Raw genomic sequence first — 18,795 nt, 5'->3', positions numbered from 1 at the left:
GGCCAACCAATCAGGTGGTAGGTTCTATATTCTATCTCTAAGGTTAAACCCACCCCCTTACAGGACATATCCTGAATAGAAGATCAATCTCAGTCAAATCCTCCTCTATCACCTATATAGAATATTACAGACATTATAAAGTATAAAGTAACTGCACACACACACACACACACACACACACACACACACACACACACACACACCCCCCCTCAGGCATTGAGGATCTCATCTTCAGAGCGTCCGATGACGTCAGGGTTAGAGAGGGGGTCCAGATCAGCAAACAGGTTGAACCATGCAGACATGTCCCGCGATGCACCTTTAGGACCTACACACACACACACCACACACACACACACACAACACACACACCACACACACACACACACACACACACACACACACACACACACACACACCACACACACACCCCTTGAGTGTGGTGAATTGGTACTGTAAGGCACATCTGAAAGCTAAAACTAAACCCTGCACTACTGCGCCAACGACAGCAAGCCTCATAACAACACCCTCTCACCATTGGCTGTGACTTTGGGCCGCCCTTAGCTGACTGGACCTGGCAAGACACTGGGGACTGTAGGGGCGGAGCCTGGAACATGGGAGGCGTCGCCCAGCCTGAGAGACAGAAACCCAGAGGATGAGGAGGATAGGAGGGAGGGAGAGATGACAAGGGAATGTGATGTCATCATTCTTCCAGGAAAAAAGAGAAGACTGAACACAACAAGCTGATGAGATTGTACTAGAATCAGTTTCTAGATGAACTGGAGACAAACTATCAGTTTCTAGATGATACTAGAACTGGAGACAAACTATCAGCTTCTAGAACTGCAGACAAACTATCAGTTTCTAGAACTGGAGACAAACTATCAGTTTCTAGATGATACTAGAACTGGAGACAAACTATCAGTTTCTAGATGATTCTAGAACTGGAGACAAACTATCAGCTTCTAGATGATACTAGAACTGGAGACAAATTATCAGTTTCTAGATGATTCTAGAACTGGAGACAAACTATCAGCTTCTAGAACTGGACACAAACTATCAGTCTCTAAAACTGGAGACAAACTATCAGTTTCTAGATGATACTAGAACTGGGGACAAACTATCAGTTTCTAGATGATACTAGAACTGCAGACAAACTATCAGTTTCTAGAACTGAAGACAAACTATCAGCTTCTAGATGATACTAGAACTGGAGACAAACTATCAGTTTCTAGATGATACTAGAACTGCAGACAAACTATCAGTTTCTAGATGATACTAGAACTGCAGACAACTATCAGTTTCTAGAACTGGAGACAAACTATCAGTTTTTAGAACTGGAGACAAACTATCAGTTTCTAGAACTGGAGACAAACTATCAGTTTCTAGAACTGGAGATAAACTATCAGTTTCTAGATGATACTAGAACTGGAGACAAACTATCAGTTTCTAGATGATACTAGAACTGGAGACAAACGATCAGGTTCTAGATGATACTAGAACTAGAGACAAACTATCAGTTTCTAGAACCGGAGACAAACTATCAGTTTCTAGATGATACTAGAACTGCAGACAAACTATCAGTTTCTAGATGATACTAGAACTGGAGACAAACTATCAGCTTCTAGATGATACTAGAACTGGAGACAAACTATCAGTTTTCTAGATGATACTAGAACTGGGGACAAACTATCAGTTTCTAGATGATACTATAACTGGAGACAAACAATCAGCTTCTAGAACTGGAGACAAACTCTCAGTTTCTAAAAAACTGGAGACAAACCTATCAGTTTCTAGATGATAGTAGAACTGGAGACAAACTATCAGTTTCTAGATGATACTAGAACTACAGACAAACTATCAGTTTCTAGATGATACTAGAACTGGAGACAAACTATCAGTTTCTAGATGATACTAGAACTGCAGACAAACTATCAGTTTCTAGATGATACTACAACTGGAGACAAACTATCAGCTTCTAGAACTGGAGACAAACTATCAGTTTCTAGATGATACTAGAACTGGAGACAAACTATCAGCTTCTAGAACTGGAGACAAACTATCAGTTTCTAGATGATTCTAGAACTGGAGACAAACTATCAGCTTCTAGAACTGGAGACAAACTATCAGCTTCTAGAACTGGAGACAAACTATCAGTTTCTAAAACTGGAGACAAACTATCAGTTTCTAGATGATACTAGAACTGGGGACAAACTATCAGTTTCTAGATGATACTAGAACTGCAGACAAACGATCAGTTTTTAGAACTGGAGACAAACTATCAGTTTCTAGATGATGCTATAACTGGAGACAAACTATCCGTTTCTAGATGATACTAGAACTGGAGACAAACTATCAGCTTCTCGATGATATTAGAACTGCAGACAAACTATCCGTTTCTAGATGATACTAGAACTGGAGACAAACTATCAGTTTCTAGATGATACTAGAACTTGAGACAAACTATCAGTTTCTAGATGATACTACAACTGGAGACAAACTATCAGTTTCTAGAACTGCAGACAAACTATCAGTTTCTAGAACTGGAGACAAACTATCAGTTTCTAGAACTGGAGACAAACTATCAGTTTCTAGATGCTACTAGAACTGGAGACAAACTATCAATTTCTAGTAACTGGAGACAAACTATCAGCTTCTAGATGATACTAGAACTGGATACTAGAACTGGAGACAAACTATCAGTTTCTAGATGATACTAGAACTGCAGACAAACTATCAGTTTCTAGATGATACTAGAACTGGAGACAAACTATCAGCATCTAGAACTGGAGACAAACTATCAGTTTTAGAACTGGAGCCAAACTATCAGTTTCTAGATGATACTAGATCATCCAGCCAATAGTCAGACATGCAGCAAGGTCATCTGGCCACTAGAGGTCAGACATGCAGTAAGGTCATCCAGCCACTAGAGGTCAGACATGCAGTAAGGTCATCTATCTACTAGAGGTCAGACATGCAGTAAGGTCATCTGGCCACTAGAGGTCAGAAATGCAGTAAGGTCATCTATCTACTAGAGGTCAGACATGCAGTAAGGTCATCTGGCCACTAGAGGTCAGACATGCAGTAAGGTCATCTGGCCACTAGAGGTCAGACAGGCAGTAAGGTCATCTGGCCACTAGAGGTCAGACATGCAGTAAGGTCATCTGGCCACTAGAAGTCAGACATGCAGAAAGGTCATCTGGCCACTAGAGGTCAGACCAGGAGATGGTGCTGACTGACTGACCTGTAGAACTCAGACTGTGGTCCAGCAGCTGGGAGGGCAGGAAGCCGGTGGGACTGGGGGACTGAGAGGGGGGGCAGGCTGCTCCAGTAGGGGGAGGAAGGACCAGGGTGGGGGTGAGGGCTGTGGGGGGGACAGGGTCAGAGAACTCCAAGCAGCCGAAGGTGCCTTGCCAATCTCGACTGAACTCATCTGCTTCCATTGGTCCAGGGCTCAGGAGGTCCTTCAGAAAGGCCATGTTCCCAGTCTCCCTGTCCTCCTCCTCCTCCACCCTGGGCCCCTGCTGCAGTACAGAGCTTCCAGAGAGGTCCCCACCTAGAACACACAGCACAGAGAGACAGACAAAGGGTTAGAAACTGCATGTAGCCAGGTCATCAGAAACTATTAACTGTTACATGTCAATTGGCATTTTTCCTATTTTGTTGCATTACAACCTGTTCCTGTTTCCAGTCACAACTTGCAGACTTGTTTACGTGCTGCTGTGCGTTTTGTTGCCGATCTTACTTTGCTACCTGACTACTTCACGGTTTTTACTTTTTCATTATCGTATATTTTTAGTTTTTCCCTCACTCAACTTTTTCACCCCGGAGGTTTTATCTAGACATGGTTCGTCAGGACTTCAAACAGCCGAAGCTAAGTAACATTAACATGATGCCTTCTAATTGCAGTTGTTGTACTTATAATATACAGGAGAACGATCGCCTTACGGCAAGGATAGCTGTGCTGCAAGCCCAGCTTCAGACGCAATCGTTAGGCAAGGGTAATTTCAGTGTAGGAAAGGATGAAACAGCGTCTGTGCCAACAGTAAGTACAGATAGTAACGTTAGTATAAACCCCCTCGCACGGTCCCCACAGCCGGACAACTTTCTCATGGCTTCCGGAGGGAAACGCTGTAGGAATGCTCAACCGGTGTTGCTTATTCAGCCGACAGAAACTTTCAACCGGTTCTCCCCATTAAGCGAGTCGGAGTCAGAGGCCGAAACTTCTCTGGTCTCTGCTCCTCCCGTTGTGGGGTCTGAGACGCCGAAGCCTCTCACCATTAGCTCTGACAAATTGAAAACCCTAGTCATTGGCGACTCCATTACCCGCAGTATTAGACTAAAAACGAATCATCCAGCGATCATACACTGTTTACCAGGGGGCAGGGCTACCGACGTTAAGGATAATCTGAAGACGGTGCTGGCTAAAGCTAAAACTGGCTAGTGTAGAGAGTATAGGGATATTGTTATCCACGTCGGCACCAACGATGTTAGGATGAAACAGTCAGAGGTCACCAAGCGCAACATAGCTTCAGCGTGTAAATCAGCTAGAAAGATGTCTCGGCATCAAGTAATTGTCTCTGGCCCCCTCCCAGTTAGGGGGAGTGATGAGCTCTACAGCAGAGAGTCTCTGGCCCCTCCCAGTTAGGGGGAGTGATGAGCTCTACAGCAGAGTCTCACAACTCAATCGCTGGTTGAAAAACAGTTTTCTGTCCCTCCAAAAAGATATCATTTTTGATAATTGGCCCTCTTTCTCGGACTGACCCACAAACAGGACCAAGCCTGGCCTGTTGAGGAGTGACAGACTCCATCCTAGCTGGAGGTGTGCTCTCATCTTATCTACAAACATAGACAGGGCTCTAACTCCTCTAGCTCCAATGAGATAGGCTGCCTGCCAGCTTAGTGGAGTCTGCCACTAGCACAGTCAGTGTTGTCAGCTCAGCTATCCCCATTGAGACCGTGTCTGTGCCTCGATCTAGGATGGGCAAAATTAAAGATGGCGGTGTTCGCTTTAGCACGTACACAAGTCTGCAAGTTGTGACTGGAAACAGGAACAGGTTGTAATGCAACAAAATAGGAAAAATGCCAATTGACATGTAACAGTTAATAGTTTCTGATGACCTGGCTACATGCAGTTTCTAACCCTTTGTCTGTCTCACTGATCATAATCTTGATCATAATCTTGATGTGATTGGCCTGACTGAAACATGGCTTAAGCCTGATGAATTTACTGTGTTAAATGAGGCCTCACCCCCTGGTTACACTAGTGACCAAACCCCCCGTGCATCCGGCAAAGGCGGAGGTGTTGCTAACATTTACGATAGCAAATTTAAATTTACCCCCAAAAAACAACAACGACGTTTTCGTCTTTTGAGCTTCTAGTCATGAAATCTATGCAGCCTACTCAATCACTTTTATAGCTACTGTTTACAGGCCTCCTGGGCCATATGCAGTGTTCCTCACTGAGTTCCCTGAATTCCTATCGGACCTTGTAGTCATCGCAGATAATATTCTAATTTTTGGTGACTTTAATATTCACATGGAAAAGTCCACAGACCCACTCCAAAAGGCTTTCGGAGCCATCATCGACTCAGTGGGTTTTGTCCAACATGTCTCTGGACCTACTCACTGCCACAGTCATACTCTGGACCTAGTTTTGTCCCATGGAATAAATGTTGTGGATCTTAATGTTTTTCCTCATAATCCTGGACTATCGGACCACCATTTTATTACGTTCGCAATCACAACAAATAATCTGCTCAGACCCCAACCAAGAAGCATTAAAAGTCGTGCTATAAATTCTCAGACAACCCAAAGATTCCTTGATGCCCTTCCAGACTCCCTCTGCCTACCCAAGGACGACAGAGGACAAAAATCAGTTAACCACCGAACCGAGGAACTCAATGTAACCTTGCGCAATACCCTAGATGCAGTTGCACCCCTAAAAACTAAAAACATTTGTCATAAGAAACTAGCTCCCTGGTATACAGAAAATACACGAGCTCTGAAGCAAGCTTCCAGGATATTGGAACGGAAATGGCGCCACACCAAACTGGAAGTCTAACGACTAGCTTGGAAAGACATTACCGTGCAGTATCGAAGAGCCCTCACTGCTGCTCGATCATCCTATTTTTCCAACTTAATTGAGGAAAATAAGAACAATCCGAAATAACTTTTTGATACTGTCGCAAAGTTAACTAAAAAGCAGCATTCCCCAAGAGAGGATGGCTCTCACTTCAGCAGTGATGAATTCATGAACTTCTTTGAGGAAAAGATCATGATCATTAGAAAGCAAATTACGGACTCCTCTTTAAATCTGCGTATTCCTCCAAAGCTCCGTTGTCCTGAGTCTGCACAACCCTGCCAGGACCTAGGATCAAGGGAGACACTAAAGTGTTTTAGTACTATATCTCTTGACACAATGATGAAAATAATCATGGCCTCTAAACCTTCAAGCTGCATACTGGACCCTATTCCAACTAAACTACTGAAAGAGCTGCTTTCTGTGCTTGGCCCTCCTATGTTGAACATAATAAACGGCTCTCTATCCACCGGATGTGTACCAAACTCACTAAAAGTGGCAGTAATAAAGCCTCTCTTGAAAAAGCCAAATCTTGACCCAGAAATTATAAAAAACTATCGGCCTATATCGAATCTTCCATTCCTCTCCAAAAAATATGAAAAAGCTGTTGCGCAGCAACTCACTGCCTTCCTGAAGACAAACAATGTATACGAAACTCTTCAGTCTGGTTTTAGACCCCATCATAGCACTGAGACTGCACTTGTGAAGGTGGTAAATTACCTTTAATGACGTCAGACCGAGGTTCTGAGTCTGTCCTCGTGCTCCTAGATCTTAGTGCTGCTTTTGATACCATCGATCACCACATTCTTTTGGAGAGATTGGAAACCCAAATTGGTCTAAATGGACAAGTTCTGGCCTGGTTTAGGTCTTATCTGTCGGAAAGATATCAGTTTGTCTCTGTGAATGGTTTGTCCTCTGACAAATCAACTGTACATTTCGGTGTTCCTCAAGGTTCCGTTTTAGGACCACTATTGTTTTCATATATTTTACCTCTTGGGGATGTCATTCGAAAACATAATGTTAAATTTCACTGCTATGCGGATGACACACAGCTGTACATTTCAATGAAACATGGTGAAGCCCCAAAATTGCCCTCGCTAGAAGCCTGTGTTTCAGACATAAGGAAGTGGATGGCTGCAAACTTTCTACTCTTAAACTCGGACAAAACAGAGATGCTTGTTCTAGGTCCCAAGAAACAAAGAGATCTTCTGTTGAATCTGACAATTAATCTGGATGGTTGTACAGTCGTCTCAAATAAAACTGAAGGACCTCGGCGTTACTCTGGACCCTGATCTCTCTTTGAAGAACATATCAAGAATGTTTCAAGGACAGCTTTTTTCCATCTACGTAACATTGCAAAAATCTGAAACTTTCTGTCCAAAAATGACACAGAAAAATTAATCCATGCCTTTGTTACTTCTTGGTTGGACTACTGCAATGCCCTACTTTCCGGCTACCGGGATAAAGCACTAAATAAACTTCCGTTAGTGCTAAATACGGCTGCTAGAATCCTGACTAGAACCAAAAAATGTGATCATATTACTCCAGTGCTAGCCTCCCAACACTGGCTTCCTGTTAAGGCAAGGGCTGATTTCAAGGTTTTACTGCTAACCTACAAAGCATTATATTGGCTTGCTCCTACCTATCTCTCCGATTTGGTCCTGCCGTACATACCTACACGTACGCTACGGTCACAAGACGCGGACCTCCTAATTGTTCCTAGAATTTTTAAGCAAACAGCTGGAGGCAGGGCTTTCTCCTATAGAGCTCCATTTTTATGAATAGTCTGCCTACCCATGTGAGAGACGCAGACTCAGTCTCAACTTTTAAGTCTTTACTGAAGACACATCTCTTCAGTAGGTCCTATGATTAAGTGTAGTCTGGCCCAGGGGTGTGAAGGTGAACGGAAAGGCTGGAGCAACGAACCGCCCTTGCTGTCTCTGCCTGTCCGGTTTCCCCTCTTTCCACTGGGATTTTCTGCCTCTACCCCTATTACGGGGGCTGAGTCACTGGCTTACTGGTGTTCTTCCATGCCGTCCCTGGGAGGGGTGCGTCACTTGAGTGGGTTGAGTCACTGACGTGGTCTTCCTGTCTGGGTTGGCGCCCCCCCTTGGGCTGTGCCGTGGCGGAGATCTTTGTGGGCTATACTCGGCCTTGTCCCGGGATGGTATGTTGGTGGTTGGAGATATCCCTGCAGTGGTGTGGAGGCTGTGCTTTGGCAAAGTGCGTGGGGTTATATCCTACCTGTTTTGGCCCTGTCCGGGGGTTTCATCGGATGGGGCCACAGTGTCTCCTGACCCCTCCTGTCTCAGCCTCCAGTATTTATGTTGCAGTAGTTTATGTGTCGGGGGGCTAGGGTCAGTCTGTCACATCTGAGTATTTCTCTGTCTTTTCCGGTGTCCTGTGTGAATTTAAATATGCTCTCTCTCATTCTCTCTTTCTCTTTCTTTCTTTCTTTCTCTCTCTCGGAGGACCTGAGCCCTAGGACCATGCCTCAGGACTACCTGGCTTGATGACTCCTTGCTGTCCCCAGTTCACCTGGCCGTGCTGCTGCTCCAGTTCCAACTGTTCTGCCTGCAGCTATGGAACCCTGACCTGTTCACCGGACGTGCTACCTGTCCCAGACCTGTTGTCCCAGACCTGCTGGAACCCTGACCTATTCACCGGACGTGCTACCTGTCCCAGACCTGCTGTTTTCAACTCTCTACAGACAGCAGGAGCGGTAGAGATACTCTCAAAGATCGGCTATGAAAAAGCCAACTGACACTTACTCTTGTGTTACTGACTTGTTGCACCCTCGACAACTACTATGATTATTATTATTTGACAATGCTGGTCATTTATGAACATTTGAACATCTAGGCCATGTGCTGTTATAATCTCCACCCGGCACAGCCAGAAGAGGACTGGCCACCCCTCATAGCCTGGTTCCTCTCTAGGTTTCTTCCTAGGTTCTGGCCTTTCTAGGGAGTTTTTCCTAGCCACCGTGCTTCTACACCTGCAGTTTTGGGGGCTGCATTTTGAATCGTTTTGGGGGCTACAGTTTGAATCGTTTTGGGGGCTGCAGTTTGAATCGTTTTGGGGGCTACAGAGTGAATCATTTTGGGGGGCTGCAGTTTGAATCGTTTTGGGGGCTGCAGTTTGAATCGTTTTGGGGGTGCAGTTTGAATCGTTTTGGGGGCTGCAGTTTGAATCGTTTTGGGGGCTGCAGTTTGAATCGTTTTGGAGCACTGCAGTTTGAGAACGACATTGTGCATATCACCCTCACGGCAGTCAAGCAATGCATTCCGCCAAGAGTCGTTCACAATCTAGTCCGGTTGCAGCCACAACTAGACCGCGTTTCAAATGTATCAAGAAATAACCGTATTTGTATGCATAGCAATCAACAAATCTACATTGTTTAAAACATGCTTTTACAAGTCTCAGTCACCAATGACAGCTATGAGCCCCTTAATGACAGCTATAAGCCCCTTAATAACAGCTATAAACCCCTTAATGACAGCTATAAGCCCTTAATGATAGCCCCTTAATGACAGCTATAAGCCCCTTAATGACAGCTATAAGCCCCTTAATAACAGCTATGAGCCCCTTAATGACAGCTATGAGCCCCTTAATGACAGCTATAAGCCCCTTAATGACAGCTATAAGCCCCTTAATGACAGCTATAAGCCCCTTAATGACAGCTATAAGCCCCTTAATAACAGCTATAAGCCCCTTAATGACAGCTATAAGCCCCTTAATGACAGCTATAAGCCCCTTAATGACAGCCCCTTAATGACAGCTATAAGCCCCTTAATAACAGCTATAAGTCCCTTAATGACAGCTATAAGCCCCTTAATAACAGCTATAAGCCCCTTAATGACAGCTTTAAGCCCCTTAATGACAGCTATAAGCCCCTTAATAACAGCTATAAACCCCTTAATGACAGCTATAAGCCCTTAATGATAGCCCCTTAATGACAGCTATAAGCCCCTTAATGACAGCTATAAGCCCCTTAATAACAGCTATGAGCCCCTTAATGACAGCTATGAGCCCCTTAATGACAGCTATAAGCCCCTTAATGACAGCTATAAGCCCCTTAATGACAGCTATAAGCCCCTTAATGACAGCTATAAGCCCCTTAATAACAGCTATAAGCCCCTTAATGACAGCTATAAGTCCCTTAATAACAGCTATAAGCCCCTTAATGACAGCCCCTTAATGACAGCTATAAGCCCCTTAATAACAGCTATAAGTCCCTTAATGACAGCTATAAGCCCCTTAATGACAGCTATAAGCCCCTTAATGACAGCTATAAGCCCCTTAATGACAGCTATAAGCCCCTTAATGACAGCCCCTTAATGACAGCTATAAGCCCTTTAATGACAGCTATAAGCCCCTTAATGACAGCTATAAGTCCCTTAATGACAGCTATGAGCCCCTTAATGACAGCTATAAGCCCCTTAATGACAGCTATAAGCCCCTTAATGACAGCTATAAGCCCCTTAATGACAGCTATAAGCCCCTTAATGACAGCTATAAGTCCCTTAATGACAGCCCCTTAATGACAGCTATAAGCCCCTTAATGACAGCTATAAGCCCCGTAATGACAGCTATAAGCCCCTTAATGACAGCTATAAGCCCCTTAATGACAGCTATAAGCCCCTTAATGACAGCTATAAGCCCCTTAATGACAGCTATAAGTCCCTTAATGACAGCTATAAGTCCCTTAATGACAGCCCCTTAATGACAGCTATAAGCCCCTTAATGACAGCTATAAGTCCCTTAATGACAGCTATGAGCCCCTTAATGACAGCTATAAGTCCCTTAATGACAGCTATGAGCCCCTTAATGACAGCTATAAGCCCCTTAATGACAGCTATAAGTCCCTTAATGACAGCTATAAGCCCCTTAATGACAGCTATGAGCCCTTAATGACAGCTATAAGCCCCTTAATGACAGCTATGAGCCCTTAATGACAGCTATAAGTCCCTTAATGACAGCTATAAGCCCCTTAATGACAGCTATAAGCCCCTTAATGACAGCTATAAGCCCCTTAATAACAGCTATAAGCCCCTTAATGACAGCTATAAGTCCCTTAATAACAGCTATAAGCCCCTTAATGACAGCCCCTTAATGACAGCTATAAGCCCCTTAATAACAGCTATAAGTCCCTAATGACAGCTATAAGCCCTTAATGACAGCTATAAGCCCCTTAATGACAGCTATAAGCCCCTTAATAACAGCTATAAGTCCCTTAATGACAGCTATAAGCCCCTTAATAACAGCTATAAAACCCCTTAATGACAGCTATAAGCCCTTAATGATAGCCCCTTAATGACAGCTATAAGCCCCTTAATGACAGCTATAAGCCCCTTAATAACAGCTATGAGCCCCTTAATGACAGCTATGAGCCCCTTAATGACAGCTATAAGCCCCTTAATGACAGCTATAAGCCCCTTAATGACAGCTATATAAGCCCCTTAATGACAGCTATAAGCCCCTTAATAACAGCTATAAGCCCCTTAATGACAGCTATAAGTCCCTTAATAACAGCTATAAGCCCCTTAATGACAGCCCCTTAATGACAGCTATAAGCCCCTTAATGACAGCTATAAGCCCCTTAATGACAGCTATAAGCCCCTTAATGACAGCTATAAGCCCCTTAATGACAGCTATAAGCCCCTTAATGACAGCTATAAGCCCCTTAATGACAGCCCCTTAATGACAGCTATAAGCCCTTTAATGACAGCTATAAGCCCCTTAATGACAGCTATAAGTCCCTTAATGACAGCTATGAGCCCCTTAATGACAGCTATAAGCCCCTTAATGACAGCTATAAGCCCCTTAAGGACAGCTATAAGCCCCTTAATGACAGCTATAAGCCCCTTAATGACAGCTATAAGCCCCTTAATGACAACCCCTTAATGACAGCTATAAGCCCCTTTAATGACAGCTATAAGCCCCGTAATGACAGCTATAAGCCCCTTAATGACAGCTATAAGCCCTTAATGACAGCTATAAGCCCCTTAATGACAGCTATAAGCCCCTTAATGACAGCTATAAGTCCCTTAATGACAGCTATAAGTCCCTTAATGACAGCCCCTTAATGACAGCTATAAGCCCTTAATGACAGCTATAAGTCCCTTAATGACAGCTATGAGCCCCTTAATGACAGCTATAAGTCCCTTAATGACAGCTATGAGCCCCTTAATGACAGCTATAGCCCCTTAATGACAGCTATAAGTCCCTTAATGACAGCTATAAGCCCCTTAATGACAGCTATGAGCCCTTAATGACAGCTATAAGCCCCTTAATGACAGCTATGAGCCCTTAATGACAGCTATAAGTCCCTTAATGACAGCTATAAGCCCCTTAATGACAGCTATAAGCCCCTTAATGACAGCTATAAGCTCCTTAATGACAGCTATAAGTCCCTTAATGACAGCCCCTTAATGACAGCTATAAGTCCCTTAATGACAGCTATAAGCCCCTTAATGACAGCTATAAGCCCCTTAATGACAGCTATAAGTCCCTTAATGACAGCTATAAGTCCCTTAATGACAGCCCCTTAATGACAGCTATAAGTCCCTTAATGACAGCTATAAGCCCCTTAATGACAGCTATAAGTCCCTTAATGACAGCTATAAGTCCCTTAATGACAGCCCCTTAATGACAGCTATAAGTCCCTTAATGACAGCTATAAGCCCCTTAATAACAGCTATGAGCCCCTTAATGACAGCTATAAGTCCCTTAATGACAGCCCCTTAATAACAGCTATAAGTCCCTTAATGACAGCTATAAGTCCCTTAATGACAGCTATAAGCCCCTTAATGACAGCCCCTTAATGACAGCTATAAGTCCCTTAATGACAGCTATAAGCCCCTTAATAACAGCTATAAGTCCCTTAATGACAGCTATAAGCCCCTTAATGACAGCTATAAGCCCCTTAATGACAGCTATGAGCCCCTTAATGACAGCTATAAGCCCCTTAATGACAGCTATAAGCCCCTTAATAACAGCTATAAGCCCCTTAATAACAGCTATGAGCCCTTAATGACAGCTATAAGCCCCTTAATGACAGCTATGAGCCCCTTAATGACAGCTATAAGCCCCTTAATGACAGCTATAAGCCCCTTAATAACAGCTATAAGCCCCTTAATGACAGCTATAAGCCCCTTAATGACAGCTATAAGCCCCTTAATAACAGCTATAAGCTCCTTAATGACAGCTATAAGCCCCTTAATGACAGCTATAAGCCCCTTAATGACAGCTATAAGCCCCTTAATGACAGCTATAAGCCCCTTAATAACAGCTATAAGCTCCTTAATGACAGCTATGAGCCCCTTAATAACAGCTATAAGGCCCTTAATGACAGCTATAAGCCCCTTAATGACAGCTATAAACCCCTTAATGACAGCTATAAGCCCTTTTAATGACAGCTATAAGTCCCTTAATGACAGCTATAAGCCCCTTAATAACAGCTATAAGCTCCTTAATGACAGCTATGAGCCCCTTAATAACAGCTATAAGTCCCTTAATAACAGCTATAAGCCCCCTTAATGACAGCTCTAATTTTGTTTACCAGTGAGGCTCCCAGGTAAGAGCCCCCCACTACCACAGTGTCAGCCTGTTTACCAGTGAGGCTCCCAGGGAGAGAGAGATGTGTGAGGCTGCTGGGCTGCACATCTCCAAACCCCCAGGGACCACCAGAGGCTGCTGTGGTCTGTAGAGGGGCCAGAGGCCTGCATGGAGGAGGAGAGGCCAGGCTGGGGCTGGTCACAGGCCAGAGGTAAGAGGTCGTCATCGGTGCTGGCTGTACTGAGATTCCCACTGAGGTCACACAGGGCTGGAGAACAAGGAGGATGGTTAGAGAGGACAGGGTTGGAGAACAGGACGATGGTTAGAGAGGACAGGGCTGGGGTACAGGAGGATGGTTAGAGAGGACAGGGCTGGGGAACAGGAGGATGGTTAGAGAGGACAGGGCTGGGGAACAGGAGGATGGTTAGAGAGGACAGGGCTGGGGTACAGGAGGACGGTTAGAGAGGACAGGGCTGGGGTACAGGAGGATGGTTAGAGAGGACAGGGCTGGGAGAACAAGGAGGATGGGTTAGAGAGGACAGGGCTGGGGAACAGGAGGATGTTAGAGAGGACAGGGCTGGGGAACAGGAGGATGGTTAGAGAGGACAGGGCTGGGGTACAGGAGGATGGTTAGAGAGGACAGGGCTGGGGAACAGGAGGATGGTTAGAGAGGACAGGGCTGGGGTACAGGAGGACGGTTAGAGAGGACAGGGCTGGCGTACAGGAGGATGGTTAGAGAGGACAGGGCTGGGGTACAGGAGGATGGTTAGAGAGGACAGGGCAGGGGTACAGGAGGATGGTTAGAGAGGACAGGGCTGGGGTACGGGAGGATGGTTAGAGAGGACAGGGCTGGGGTACAGGAGGATGGTTAGAGAGGACAGGGCTGGGGTACAGGAGGATGGTTAGAGAGGACAGGGCAGGGGTACAGGAGGATGGTTAGAGAGGACAGGGCTGGGGAACAGGAGGATGGTTAGAGAGGACAGGGTTGGGGTACAGGAGGATGGTTAGAGAGGACAGGGCTGGGGTACAGGAGGATGGTTAGAGAGGACAGGTGCTGGGGTACAGGAGGATGGTTAGAGAGGACAGGGCTGGGGTACAGGAGGATGGTTAGAGAGGACAGGGCTGGGGAACAGGAGGATGTTAGAGAGGACAGGGCTGGGGTACAGGAGGATGGTTAGAGAGGACAGGGGCTGGGGAACAGGAGGATGTTAGAGAGGACAGGGCTGGGGTACAGGAGGATGGTTAGAGAGGACAGGGCTGGGGTACAGGAGGATGGTTAGAGAGGACAGGGCTGGGGTACAGGAGGATGTTAGAGAGGACAGGGCAGGGGTACAGGACGATGGTTAGAGAGGACAGGGCTGGAGAACAGGACGATGGTTAGAGAGGACAGGGCTGGCGTACAGGAGGATGGTTAGAGAGGACAGGGCTGGAGAACAGGAGGACGGTTAGAGAGGACAGGGCTGGGGTACAGGAGGATGTTAGAGAGGACAGGGCTGGGGAACAGGAGGACGGTTAGAGAGGACAGGGCTGGGGTACAGGAGGATGGTTAGAGAGGACAGGGCTGGGGTACAGGACGACTGGTTAGAGAGGACAGGGCTGGGTACAGGAGGATGGTTAGAAGAGGACAGGGCTGGGGTACAGGAGGATGTTAGAGAGGACAGGGCTGGGGTACAGGAGGATGGTTAGAGAGGACAGGGCTGGGGTACAGGAGGATGGTTAGAGAGGACAGGGCTGGGGAACAGGAGGATGGTTAGAGAGGACAGGGCTGGGGTACAGGAGGATGGTTAGAGAGGACAGGGCTGGAGAACAGGAGGATGGTTAGAGAGGACAGGGCTGGAGAACAGGAGGACGGTTAGAGAGGACAGGGCTGGGGTACAGGAGGATGTTAGAGAGGACAGGGCAGGGGTACAGGAGGATGGTTAGAGAGGACAGGGCTGGGGAACAGGAGGATGGTTAGAGAGGACAGGGTTGGGGTACAGGAGATGGTTAGAGAGGACAGGGCTGGGGTACAGGAGGATGGTTAGACGAGACAGGGCAGGGGTACAGGAGGATGGTTAGAGAGGACAGGGCTGGGGTACAGGAGGATGGTTAGAGAGGACAGGGCTGGAGAACAGGAGGATGTTAGAGAGGACAGGGCTGGAGAACAGGAGGATGTTAGAGAGGACAGGGCTGGGGTACAGGAGGATGTTAGAGAGGACAGGGCTGGGGTACAGGACGATGGTTAGAGAGGACAGGGCTGGGGTACAGGACGATGGTTAGAGAGGACAGGGCTGGGGTACAGGAGGATGGTTAGAGAGGACAGGGCAGGGGTACAGTAGGATGGTTAGAGAGGACAGGGCTGGAGAACAGGAGGATGGTTAGAGAGGACCAGGGCTGGGGTACAGGAGGATGTTAGAGAGGACAGGGCTGGGGTACAGGACGATGGTTAGAGAGGACAGGGCTGGGGTACAGGAGGATGGTTAGAGAGGACAGGGCAGGGGTACAGGAGGATGGTTAGAGAGGACAGGGCTGGGGTACAGGAGGATGGTTAGAGAGGACAGGGCTGGGGAACAGGAGGATGGTTAGAGAGGACAGGGCTGGGGTACAGGAGGATGGTTAGAGAGGACAGGGCTGGGGTACAGGAGGATGGTTAGAGAGGACAGGGCTGGGGAACAGGAGGATGGTTAGAGAGGACAGGGCTGGGGTACAGGAGGATGGTTAGAGAGGACAGGGCTGGGGTACAGGAGGATGGTAGAGAGGACAGGGCTGGGGTACAGGAGGATGGTTAGAGAGGACAGGGCTGGGTACAGGAGGATGGTTAGAGAGGACAGGGCTGGGGTACAGGACGATGGTTAGAGAGGACAGGGCTGGAGAACAGGAGGATGGTTAGAGAGGACAGGGCAGGGGTACAGGACGATGTTAGAGAGGACAGGGCTGGAGAACAGGAGGATGGTTAGAGAGGACAGGGCTGGAGAACAGGAGGACGGTTAGAGAGGACAGGGCTGGGGTACAGGAGGATGGTTAGAGAGGACAGGGCTGGGGTACAGGAGGATGTTAGAGAGGACAGGGCTGGGGTTACAGGAGGATGGTTAGAGAGGACAGGGCTGGGGTACAGGAGGATGGTTAGAGAGGACAGGGCTGGGGTACAGGAGGATGGTTAGAGAGGACAGGGCTGGGGTACAGGAGGATGGTTAGAGAGGACAGGGCTGGAGAACAGGAGGATGGTTAGAGAGGACAGGGCTGGAGAACAGGAGGACGGTTAGAGAGGACAGGGCTGGGGTACAGGAGGATGTTAGAGAGGACAGGGCAGGGGTACAGGAGGATGGTTAGAGAGGACAGGGCTGGGGAACAGGAGGATGGTTAGAGAGGACAGGGGCTGGGGTACAGGAGGATGGTTAGAGAGGACAGGGCAGGGGTACAGGAGGATGGTTAGAGAGGACAGGGCTGGGGTACAGGAGGATGGTTAGAGAGGACAGGGCTGGAGAACAGGAGGATGTTAGAGAGGACAGGGCTGGAGAACAGGAGGATGTTAGAGAGGACAGGGCTGGGGTACAGGAGGATGTTAGAGAGGACAGGGCTGGGGTACAGGACGATGGTTAGAGAGGACAGGGCTGGGGTACAGGACGATGGTTAGAGAGGACAGGGCTGGGGTACAGGAGGATGGTTAGAGAGGACAGGGCAGGGGTACAGGAGGATGGTTAGAGAGGACAGGGCTGGAGAACAGAGGATGGTTAGAGAGGACAGGGCTGGGGTACAGGAGAGGATGTTAGAGAGGACAGGGCTGGGGTACAGGACGATGGTTAGAGGAGGACAGGGCTGGGGTACAGGAGGATGGTTAGAGAGGACAGGGCAGGGGTACAGGAGGATGGTTAGAGAGGACAGGGCTGGGGTACAGGAGGATGGTTAGAGAGGACAGGGCTGGGGAACAGGAGGATGGTTAGAGAGGACAGGGCTGGGGGTACAGGAGGATGGTTAGAGAGGACAGGGCTGGGGTACAGGAGGATGGTTAGAGAGGACAGGGCTGGGGTACAGGAGGATGGTTAGAGAGGACAGGGCTGGGAACAGGAGGACGTTAGAGAGGACAGGCTGGGGTACAGGAGGATGGTTAGAGAGGACAGGGCTGGGGTACGGAGGAGATGGTTTAGAGAGGACAGGGCTGGGTACAGGAGGATGGTTAGAGAGGACAGGGCTGGGGAACAGGATGATGGTTAGAGAGGACAGGGCTGGGGTACAGGAGAGGATGTTAGAGAGGACAGGGCTGGGTACAGGAGGATGGTTAGAGAGGACAGGGCTGGGGTACAGGAGGATGGTTAGAGGAGGACAGGGCTGGGGTACAGGAGGACGGTTAGAGAGGACAGGGCTGGGAACAGGAGGATGGTTTAGAGAGGACAGGGCTGGGGTACAGGAGGATGGTTAGAGAGGGACAGGGCTGGAGAACAGGAGGATGGTTAGAGAGGACAGGGCTGGGGTACAGGAGGATGGTAAGGGGTTAGGGGTTAGGGAGTAGAGGTTAGGGGTATAGGGGTTAGGGGTATAGGGGTAAGGGGTAAGGGGTAGGGAAGGTAGGGGTTAGGGAGTAGAGGTTAGGGTTAGGGAGTAGAGGTTAGGGGTAAGAGGTTAGGGGTTAGGGGTAAGGGTTAGGGTAAGGGGTTAAGGGGTTAGGGGTAAGGGGTAAGGGGTTTAAGGGTTAAGGGGTTAGGGTTAGGGTAAGGGGTTAGGGAAGTAGAGGTTAGGGGTTAGGGGTTAGGGGTAAGGGGGTAAGAGGTTAGGGGTTAGGGGTAAGGGGTAGGGGATAGGGGTAAGGGGTTAGGGGTTAGGGGTAAGGGGTTAGGGGTAAGGGGTAAGGGGTTAGGGGTTAGGGGTAAGGGGTTAGGGAGTAGAGGTTAGGGGTAAGGGGTTAGGGGTTAGGGGTGAGGGGTTAGGGGTTAGGGGTAAGGGGTTGGGGTTAGGGGTAAGGGGTAGGGAGTAGAGGTTAGGGGTAAGGGGTTAGGGGATAGGGGTTAGGGGTAAGGGGTAAGGGGTTAGGGTTAGGGGTTAGGGGTTAGGGGTAAGGGAGTAGGAGGTTAGGGGTTAGGGGTAAGGGTAAGGGGGTAAGGGGTTAGGGGTAAGGGGTTAGGGAGTAGAGGTTAGGGGTAAGAGGTTTAGGGGGTAAGGGGTTAGGGGATAGGGGTTAGGGG

At 47.6% G+C, this 18,795-nt stretch overlaps 1 protein-coding gene across 1 annotated transcript; it reads right to left on the bottom strand.

Annotated features, from left to right (window-relative positions):
- Nucleotides 1-209: 209 nt before the first annotated feature.
- On the bottom strand, nucleotides 210-13,865 carry LOC115187178 (islet cell autoantigen 1-like protein). The gene is made up of 4 exons (XM_029746320.1): nucleotides 13,697-13,865; nucleotides 3,242-3,553; nucleotides 493-630; nucleotides 210-325 (listed from the first exon to the last, which is right to left on the bottom strand). The coding sequence occupies exons 1-4, from the start codon at nucleotides 13,863-13,865 to the stop codon at nucleotides 210-212; spliced, it is 735 nt and encodes a 244-aa protein (XP_029602180.1).
- Between the last annotated feature and the right edge of the window lie 4,930 nt (nucleotides 13,866-18,795).

The sequence above is a fragment of the Salmo trutta genome, unplaced genomic scaffold (assembly GCF_901001165.1).
Source record: "Salmo trutta unplaced genomic scaffold, fSalTru1.1, whole genome shotgun sequence".
In the NCBI taxonomy this organism is placed as follows: domain Eukaryota; kingdom Metazoa; phylum Chordata; class Actinopteri; order Salmoniformes; family Salmonidae; genus Salmo; species Salmo trutta.
The sequence above is the reverse complement of the archived record's forward strand: the minus strand, read 5'-3'. Positions and strand labels throughout refer to the sequence as shown.

Bases quoted from the DNA above. Each gene is read 5' to 3' on its own strand.
- LOC115187178 (XM_029746320.1), bottom strand. From the start codon at position 13,865: ATGACGACCTCTTACCTCTGGCCTGTGACCAGCCCCAGCCTGGCCTCT. The intron at 3,554-13,696 runs GTAAACAGGCTG...TGTGTGTTCTAG, and splicing joins TCTCCCTGGGAGCCTCACTG to GTGGGGACCTCTCTGGAAGC. The intron at 326-492 runs GTAGTGCAGGGT...GTGTGTGTGTAG, and splicing joins GGCTTGCTGTCGTTGGCGCA to GTCCTAAAGGTGCATCGCGG.